The 9647-nt window shown below is 56.8% G+C and overlaps 1 protein-coding gene across 1 annotated transcript; it reads left to right on the top strand.

The window, feature by feature from the left end:
• The first annotated feature begins 705 nt into the window (after positions 1-705).
• Positions 706-3857, top strand: PTX4 (pentraxin 4). The gene is made up of 2 exons (XM_042780780.1): positions 706-1447; positions 3217-3857. Exons 1-2 carry the CDS (start codon positions 706-708, stop codon positions 3855-3857), a joined length of 1383 nt encoding a protein of 460 aa, XP_042636714.1.
• Positions 3858-9647: the final 5790 nt, after the last annotated feature.

The following is a 9647-nucleotide window of genomic DNA, read 5'->3' as shown; positions in this document are numbered from 1 at the left end:
GCAGGGTCCCTGGGCACAGAGGAAGGCGGCGGTCTGCTGGGGCGCAGAGGGTATGGGCAGCCTCCACGACCCCCGTGTGAGGTCAGCACACAGTTCCCAGGTGCCAGCACCAGCTGCTAACCGTCTGCTCCCCATGACCTCCAGGAACCCCCTGTTCCTGCCCCGTCCATCCACAAGTGGGCCCCGAGCTCAGAGAGGGGCAGGGAGGCCTGGTGGCTGCCCAGCACATGGGGCGTGTGGGCAGGGCTCAGAGTCCTGCCTGTCGCCTGGACTCCGCACCACACATGACGCCCTGTGCGCCCTCAGGCCGCCTGCCCTGTGCTCATTGGCTGCAGCAGCTGCCTGAGTTTGGGCTTTTGGTGTTTGAAGCATGGTGCCCTCCGACTCACGATGCCCATGTGGGGCAGGGTGGCCTGGTGCCCTCAGGGTTTCAGAGACTGTGGAAGCTCGTGGCCAGGCCGAAGGCACCCAGAGGTGAACCCCAACCTCCCACCTTTCAGTTAGCAGCCACTGCCCTTGCACACCCAGCACCCCCTCTAGACACCAGCCCGTCGCTGTGTTCCTTGTGACTAGGTTGCACCTTTGTCTGGCCGAGCAGCCCAGGGGCCCCTGGAGCAGAGGCGAGGTTCCCCTCTATCCTAGGGGCCTCCGGCAGCCCCCGGAGGCTGGTCATGTGGGTGCACATCTCCTGGGGCTGCAGCGAGGATGAAGCCAGTTGATGCAGACAAAGCTGGTGTCCCCGGGGTGTCGGGTGGTCTTGCCCCTGCCCGGCCCCCGTGTCACTGCAGTGTGTCCCCTTTGCAGTTCCGGAGGTTCCAGGAGGTGACCCTAACCCGCCTGCAGGCCATCGCCAGCAACTACAATGTGTCCTACAACATTGACACCCGCTTCCAGAGCCTGGCGCAGGAGACTCAGGCTGTGGCCCTGGCGCTGAACCAGTCCCGGGCCACCGTGCAGGGTGACCTGGGCCACCTGAAGACCTGGGTGCGGAAGACACAGAGAAGGAGCCACAAGGTGGATGCGAAGCTGCTGGCCTTGGACCTGGCCCTGAGTGAGGGGGGCCGGCAGCATGCCCAGGAACAGAGAGCACAGAGGGACGCCGTCTCCAGCCTGGCCGTGGACGTGCGGGCCCTGCAGGATGGCCTGGCCGGCCTCACACAGCTTGTGCACCGCCAGGGCGCCAAGCTGGCTGTTCTCGAGGGCCAGTGGCCGCCAGTCAGGCCTGGCGCTGCAGCCCTCGGCCCGACCCCAGCCCCAGCCCCGCCCCTGCGGCTGAGCCCCAGCCCCCTGCAACTGCAGGGGGACAAGCAGGTGCTCCAAGCTTTGCTGGGGGGTGGGAACCCACCCCAGGGCATCACCGGCCGTCTCTGGGCGACATGGGGCCCTGCCAGCACAGCCACCAGGGGCCCCCCTCAGCAGGCACCACCCCAGCAGAGACCAGGAGAGAGTAAGTACCAAGGCGCCCCCCCCCCTTTGATCCCTCGTCTCCCCTTTCTTCCCAGGTACCTCTATAGTCACAAGGGTCCCATGGGGGGAGGCAGGAGGGTTAGCAAAGCAGAGGTCGGAGTGACGCAGGGCTGGGAGCCAAGGAACGTGGGAAGCTTCTTGTTCCTGACTCCAAGGCAGTGGGTTGGGAATGAGCGATTCCAACCCACAGCGCCCCTAGAGGACAGAGCGGAACTGCCCACAGGGTCTCCAAGGCTGTCAGTCTTCACAGAAGCAAAGCCCAAACCACACCCACTGCCTGGAGTCCATTCTGACCCACACTCTCCTAGAGGACAGAGTGGAACTGCCCACAGGGTCTCCAAGGCTGTCAATCTTTACAGAAGCTGACTGCCACATCTTTCTCCTGTGGAATGGCTGGTGGCTTTGAACCACCAACCTTTTGGTTAGCAGCTGAGTGCTTTAACCACTGCGCTCATACCTCAGGGTTATTGTGGATTCGGTTCCAGACCCGACAGTCAAGGGACAATCGAAATCAAGCAAGTCACTGCATTTGTTGGCCTCCCCATGCCTGTAAAAGTGATGTTCGTGTCATACTGTAGTCCACGAAGTGTGCATTCACATTATGAAAAGTATGAAATAAGCGAGAATGACCAAAGCGGCGGACAGAGTGGAGCTCATGCTGTCGGGAGAATGGTGCCGACAGACTTGCTTGATGCAGGGTTGCCACAGAGCTGCCATCTGTAAGAAACACGGTAGTGCAATAAAGTGGGGGTGCCGCATCTGGAAAGGCAGGAATGGACTTCAAAGGATTGGCTCATGTGACTGGGGGGCTGGCGGACCCCAAACGTGTGGGTCAGGCGACAGGAGGGAGGTTCCGCAGATTTACAGCCCGAGATCCACAGCTCTGATGGCAGAAGTGTGCTCAGTTCAAAGAATTTGAGGCCTGCCAAGCCTTCAGGGTGTGGCCTGAGGCAGAACACACTCTCAGAAACCTCCCTTTCAAAGGATCGACTGCCTACATTCTGGGACACAGGCTACGACATCACAGCACTTCCTAGCAGAGTCTAGGAGACAGTCTCCACCACTGGGAACCACGGTCATTGTTGTCATGTGCTGTCGCTCATAGTAACCCTGTGTACAACCGAGGAAAACACGTCCTCAAGTCCCTGCTGTCTGAGCCCAGCGTTGCAGCCGCTGGGTCAGTCCATCTCATTGAGGGTCTTTCCCTTTTTCGCTGACCCTCGACTTACCAAGCATGACATCCTTCTTCAGGGACTGGCCCCTTCTGATAGCATGACCAAAGTGCGTGAGACTAAGTCTCACCATCCTTGCTTCTAAGGGGTGTTCTAGCTGTACTTCCTCTAAAACAGATGTTTGTTCCTCTGGCAGGCCATGGCATACTCACTTTGAAGCAAAGCCCAGTCACCGCTTAAAATTAACCAGTGCAGAACCCACGCTGTAGTTAATCAGTTCCAGCCTTGATGGGACACGCATGCAGGGGCGCCCCCTGGTGGCCACGGGCTGTAAGCGCCACTTTGTGTGCCCGTTAGGCTCACATCCAGGACTCGGGCTCCCCCTAGCGTTCACTCTGCAAAGTGCAACTGGTGATGATGGGCGATAAACATGGCCGGTGGAGGCCAGCCCTCCCAGGAGTGCTCGGTAGAGGCTGGCCGCTGCGGGCATTAGGCCCAGAGCCCTGGAGGGAGGGGTGTGGCAGCTCTGGATTGATTGCCTTGTGCACGGGACTGACTGTCCCTCCTTCTGTTTCAGTTTGCCACGTGGGCCCTGTGTTCGTGTTCCCCAACGCCTCGACCGAGAACGTGGTCTTCCTGCGTCCAGGCTTTCTCGCGGGCCTGCGGGCTCTGTCTGTCTGCAGCTGGGTCCGCACGGCCTCAGGCCACCTGGGCACCCTCCTCTCCTACGCCACCGAGGAGAATGACAACAAGCTGGTCCTGCATGGCCGGGACTCCCTGGCCCCCGGCTCGGTCCACTTCGTGATCGGAGACCCAGCCTTCCGGGAACTGCCACTGCAGCCACTGCTGGACGGCCAGTGGCACCACATATGTGTGATCTGGACGTCCACGCAGGGCCGGCACTGGCTCTATGTGGACCGCAGGCTGGTGGCCGCCGGCTCGCGCTTCAGGGAAGGCTATGAGATCCCGCCCGGAGGGTCCTTGGTGCTGGGCCAGGAGCAAGACACGGTAGGGGGCGGGTTTGACAGTGCCGAGGCCTTTGTGGGGAGCATGGCCGGCCTGGCCATCTGGGGCCGAGCACTTGCTCCCGGGGAAATCTCAAGCCTTGCCACTGGGAAGGCGGTCCCAGCAGACACCCTCCTGACGCTGGCCAATGCCGTATCTGTAGGCGGATTCGTGCAGAGGGTGACCTGCAGCTGCCTGGAGCTCTGCCCATGAAGCCATGCCTACCACACGAAGGCTGTGGCTACAGTCTGTCCTGTGGGAGGAGCCAGGCTCTGCTGCGCTCAGCCCCCTGACCCAGGCACTTTCCACAAAGGGCACCCCATGCCAGCTATACCCGACGTCTCTGCAGTACAGGGTGAAGGGCCTCCATCACAGGGGAGGGGAGGACAATGAGGCAGCCAGGGCAAGAAGAGGCCCAGCAGGCTGAGGCCGGGACCCTCAGGGACCCTTTATTCTCACTGCTACGCCATTCCTCCAGGTGGCACTTTCAAAGCCTTGCTCGGCTCGTTTTTCCGTCTGATACTATCTAACGGGCCTGGCCAGCCAGGCAAGATCCCCAGCCTCCAACAGCTGGCCCCTGGGAGCAGGTCTGTGGTGTATGGAGGCCAGTTCTAGAGGATTCCAGAACCTTCTCTGGAAGCTGCCTGGTCGACACTTGAGATGTTCTGCCCTCTCTCAAGGGTGGTTAGGAAAACATCCCTTAGGGTGACCATCACCCCACTATCTCTCACTAAAAGAGAAGGCCTGAGAAGCCATTGGCTGGCCCCCACGCCTACACCCCCACTTCACTGGGGGCCTGGGGGTTCCCTGAGCTGGCTGTGAAGCTACCAGGGTCCCTGGGATGGAGGGGAGCCCCGCTTCATGCCCCTGGCTGCCAAGCCACACAAAAGAGCAAGCTATTCACAGATAAAAATGAACCACCAACTGGCAACCTCCTTGAAACAGCTGGATGGAGCGCCATGTGTAGAACACAGAATTCACCCACTGTAGTGGCACCCAGTTTCGGGGCTCACCTTGTTACAGCGTCTGCCAAGGCTTGGTTATTTTCCGCAATGAGGTCACGTTCCGTTGTCTGGATGGACCGTGCTTTGTTCTTCTGTCCACCAGATGGTGGCTGGCTGCGTGGTTTCTGCTTTTTGGCTTCCATGAATAAAGCTGCTGCAAACCTTCTCAGACATGAGCCTTCCTTTCTCTGGGGCAGGGACCTAGGAGAGGAATGGCTGGCCTGTGTGGAGCTCTGGTGGCGCAGTGCCTAAAGCATTTGACTGCTAACCAGAAGGTTGGCAGTTCAAACCCATCAGCCACTTCACAGAAGGAAGACGGGGCAATCCACTCCCATAAAGATTTACCCCCTCGGAAACCCGGCAGGGGTCGCTACGGGTCGAATTTGACTCGATGGCATTGGGTTTGGTTTGGGGTTTTTATGGTGGCAAATTGATGTCGAATTTAAGAAACTGCCCAATGATTTCCCACAGAGACCCACCATTCGACACTGCATCAGCCGTGTGTTTCCCCACATCCCCTTCACCACATTTTTATCTGCCTTTGGGGTGACACCTCTTCAGAATTCCCACCACTCACACGTCTGTCAGCGTGTGGCACTGTGGTGATTTGCACGTTGCTGTGAGGCTGGGTCACCAGTGGTGGATGGATTTCAGCAGAGTGTCCAATCTAAGACAGACTAGGAAGAAGGCAGGTCCACTTCTGAGGGGAAAAAAAAAATGGCCAGTGAAAACCTTAGGAAGAGCAGGACACCGTCTAATCCAGTACCGGAAAATGGGAAGGCATGCAAAATAAGACAGAGGAAGGGACTGTCCTCAAAGAAGAGTCGACCCTAATGACGTGGATGGAGTAGAGCCTCAGGACCTCCGTTTGGTGACTGAACATGACTCAAAATGGGGAGAAACTGGTATAAACACTCATCGATAATCAGAACATGAAGTGTACCAGGGAAAACTCATGCAAAATGAAATGGAACACGTAAAGATCGCAGGCACTAGCTGAGATTGACGGGGGCTGGCCATTTTGAAGTGGACGGTCACATGGCCTACCAGGCCGGGAGGAGACCTGCCCATTTGGGATCTTCGGCCCCTGCGATCAGGTGAGTGAGCAGGGGCCTCCAGACAACGTCTGAGCCACGGACCCACCAGCCTCCCCCACGGTATCAGCCGTTTCCCCGGCTGCATGGGAGTTCTGTGAGAAGTTACAGTGACACTCGGACCCTAAGATGGGATGGATGGTGCTGGGGCAGCGGGCTGAGAGGATAGAGAGCCCCAGCAGTCTGGAGAAGGTGGGCGCTTGGGACGCCTTTAACCTCCACCTCCCAGGGACCAGCCTTGTGCTGATCCTTCTAAAAGAAGTTGCTCGAGCAGACAGAGCAGAAAGAAGACGAAAAGGCAGGTCAAAAGAGGCTCTGAAATTTGCCCTTGAACAGAGAGCAGCTAAAGCAACTGGCAGGGCTGATGGCCGAGGAGCACTGAACGCAACGTTTCCAAGGGCAGCTCGAGAAGACAAAACCAAGTGTTAGAAAGAACCGTGCAAAGACCTGGGGTTAGGAAACCAAAGGAGAGGAACACGCTTGGCCTTTCTCAAGCTGACAGAGCTGAAGAAAAAAATTCAAGCCTCGAGTGAAGGTATTGAAGGGTTCTGTCGGACAAAATACCCGAGGCTGCCGGAAGCACTGCAGTAGGGGTGACAGGGTGGCCCCCCCCCCGACCTCCTCCAGGCTCCTGAAGGGGACAGAGAAGGACTGGCAGCCACAGCCCCAGGCTGGTTCCTGTGAGGCAGAGGCCAGACAGGCCACCACCCTCCAACCTTCCTACAACCCTGATGCCAACCGTCCCTCCCAAGGCTCTCGCTATTTCTGCAGGACACAAGAATTCCTTGTGTTGGCTGCACAGAACTCACAGACAATACCCATGACTGTGGGGTTTATTAGGGACACACCAGGTCACAAGTCAGGTTCAGGGACACTCAGGGTACAGTTCTTCCACCAGGAAAGCCTCCCCCGGCCACACCTCAGGCACCCCTCGTCTTGGCCCTCAGCCTCTCGGGCCTGGCCTCTGCCCCCTTTGCGTCCAGAACAGTGAGCCTCCGAGTTCCTGTTCCTAGAAACCAACTTCTGGCACTTAGTTATGGCTTTCCCAGGGGACCAACATGAAGAGCCCAATGTAAGATCCCACGGACCAGCAAGTCAGCCGGCCAAGCAGGAGAAGAGGCCGGTTTGCTGTGGAAGATCGGGGCCCCTGCAGCTGTCAGAGGCTTCGGGTCACTGAGCTGGGGAACAGCAGGCCCGGTTCTCACCCATTCACTGATAATCGTTAATTTTAAAAGTGAGGAAATGGAACAGACAAGCCTGGCCCAACTAGAGAGGGTCCCGCTGCCCCCACACAGCGGTCTCAGGTCTGCTGGGCCCCCAGCGCCGGGCGCCCGCTCGAGTACACACAGCCCTGCCCAGCTACGCCTGTGGGGACTCAAAGTCACTGCCCTCAAGTTGATTCCCACTCATGCCGACAACCCTCATTGCATTTCCATGGCTGTACATCTTTACGGAAGCACATGCCTCATCTTCCTTTTGCAGAGCAGCTGGTGGGTTTGAACCACTGACCTTCTAGTGAGCACCCAAATGCCTTACCCACTACGCCACCAGAGCTCCTTAGAAGCTGGCTTCAATCAGTGCCCCCTTTTTTTTTCCCTTTGGAGCCCTAGGCGGTGAGCGCTCTCAGCGGCTAACCAAAACATGACAAGTCCGTATAGTCAAGTTCACCCACAGATCCTTGAGAGCGAAGGGCAGCTGCTCACACGCGTGGGGTTGCCGCGGGTCTGAGTCACCCTGAGCAGATGGGTGGCTGTTTCTTGTCTCTGCAGGTTATGAGACCTGGGTGACGGAAACGGTTACATTTGCTGTTAACCAAAAAGTTGGAGGTGTGAGCTCACTAGCGGTGCCTCGGAAGGAAGGCCTGGCTATGTATTTTGCAAAAAATCACCCGTTGAAACCCTATGGGACCCAGTCCTATCCTGTCACACGTGAGGTTGCCAGGAGTCAGCATCTACTCCCCACAACTACGTTGTTTTTTCCCTCCCCCTGCATTTGCCTTAAATGTGGCAATGGCGTCCGTGATCTGGCAGCTGCCCACGCGCCCGCCAGCAGTGCTGGGGCCTTTCAGCTCCCCCAACGCGACCCTAAGTCAAGGTCACAGCCAGACCGGACGCCGCTCCTGGGGCCACGCAGCGGCCCCTGGCATCCCTGCGCCCACTTCCCCCTGCAGTTTCCTGGAACCTTCTTGCCTTTTGCAACCCCGCCCAGAGTTTCCGGACCCTTCTCGCTCCACCCCTCTGCTGCTGAGCGAACCACAGGGCCATTGCTCTTCTGGAAAGATGCCCCTTTCAGTTTGTTGGCGTTAGGAGAGACATCACGGCCGTGTCACTCACTTAAACCGAAAACACACGCATGACGCCATTTCTGCCAGCCCCTGCCCTTGGGGGCTCACGACGTGGCGGACCACGGGGTTAGCCATTTGCAGGAGTGTTGGCCTAAGTGGCCCTGGAGCCGCAGAGGTCGGCCAAGGCGGGGCACTGCAGGCCACTGAGTCCTGGGTGCTGCTGGGTGTGGTAGTTCAGTTGGTGTGTCAACGTGGCTGGGCCTGGTCGAGTGGCTGGGCAGCTGGATGGAGTATTCCCCATGAGGAGACTGGTTGTCAACTGCAGGGTGGAATCTACTGGGAGCAGCTGAGTGGCTCCCTTAGGCATGTGGTCTGCTTCCCGAATATAAGGAGAAGCCTTGGGGAACAGTCTCTAGCTTAAGGCACCTTGAACCCTGCATGTAGCCATGTTGTTATTCAGCAGCCTGCCATGCTCTGCCGACCTTGAGACTTTCAACGGACTTGAATTAACGGCCTGCCGTGTGATTTAGTAATATTGGGACTGTACCATTTTACTTGTCAACCTTGGGCTTGGCAGCCTCAGCAGCCAGCAGCTGAGTAAAGAAAAGCGTCTGGCTTCAGTGGCCGGGAGCAGGAGGCAGAGCTGAAGCCCAAGGCTGAGGGGCTTTCACCCAGCCCCTAGACCCGGCACTTTGAGCTTGGACTTAACGTCTCCAAACTGTACAAGAATAAACTCCTGTTTCTTCAGGCCATCCCATTTGTCTTATATAACTTCTTGTCAGAGCGGCACTAGGGAACCAGACAGTGAGATTGGCATGAAGTCAGCTGTGTCTGGGGGCCAAGGGCAGGGCAGGGAAGGGGCTGTTACTGCTTTAAAAGAGAGAGGATCAACGAGAAACGAAGCCACAGACTGGGAGGCAATATTCACACACACATCTGATAAAATATTAAGCAAATATTAAACTTTTTTTTTTTAAAGTGTATGGGTCGAGATATGCCTATAACCACCTTTCAAGGGGCAAAAACAGGGCAGGCCAACGAGAAAAACACATTTTTAGAAAAAAATGTGTATTTTTGTATTTCCTTAAAAGTGGTCATGGGGAAAATCCAAAACTCTGCGGACTTCCTTCTTATTTCTGTGTTTCGTTTTGGTCTCATTTTGAATTAATTACATCTGGGTGAGGGGGCAGCTCTGTTCTCTTGTCAGCTTTCAAAGACCTAAAGGAGTCTTTTCATTTCTAAGGAACTTTAAAAATCTTTTTATTTGGAATAATTCCAAACCAAAAAACAGTTGGAAGGCTAGAAGACTGCACTTCACGTGCCCTGCACCAAGACCCACTGAGAGTCAACAAGTGTTAATTAACGTTTACGCCACATTGAGTTAGTCTCTGTCTAGTTAGTTAAGTGCTGTGAGTCTGTTCCACGGACAGCAACCCCACAGACAACCGAACCAAACACTGCAGGACCCTGGTCCATCCTCAGTCCTTGCCACATCTGAGCCCATAGCTGCAGCCCCCCGGTGTCAGTCCACCTCGTTAAGGGTCATCTCTCCATAGAGAGCTACGTGTTAGGGTTGTGATTTCTGTTGGACTCTCTTGAGTGTAGGTTGCAGACACTCCAA

The sequence above is a fragment of the Orycteropus afer genome, unplaced genomic scaffold (genome assembly GCF_000298275.1).
Source record: "Orycteropus afer afer isolate SDZICR_OR568_19922 unplaced genomic scaffold, OryAfe1.0 scaffold00061, whole genome shotgun sequence".
Lineage (NCBI taxonomy): Eukaryota > Metazoa > Chordata > Mammalia > Tubulidentata > Orycteropodidae > Orycteropus > Orycteropus afer.
This window is presented reverse-complemented; position numbering and strand designations above follow the sequence as displayed.

What these genes read in the sequence shown, in the direction of transcription:
- PTX4 (XM_042780780.1), top strand. Translation starts at nt 706, where the DNA reads ATGAAGCCAGTTGATGCAGACAAAGCTGGTGTCCCCGGGGTGTCGGGT. An exon ending in CCAGCAGAGACCAGGAGAGA is followed by an intron (nt 1,448 to 3,216) that starts GTAAGTACCAAG and finishes CTTCTGTTTCAG; the next exon opens with TTTGCCACGTGGGCCCTGTG.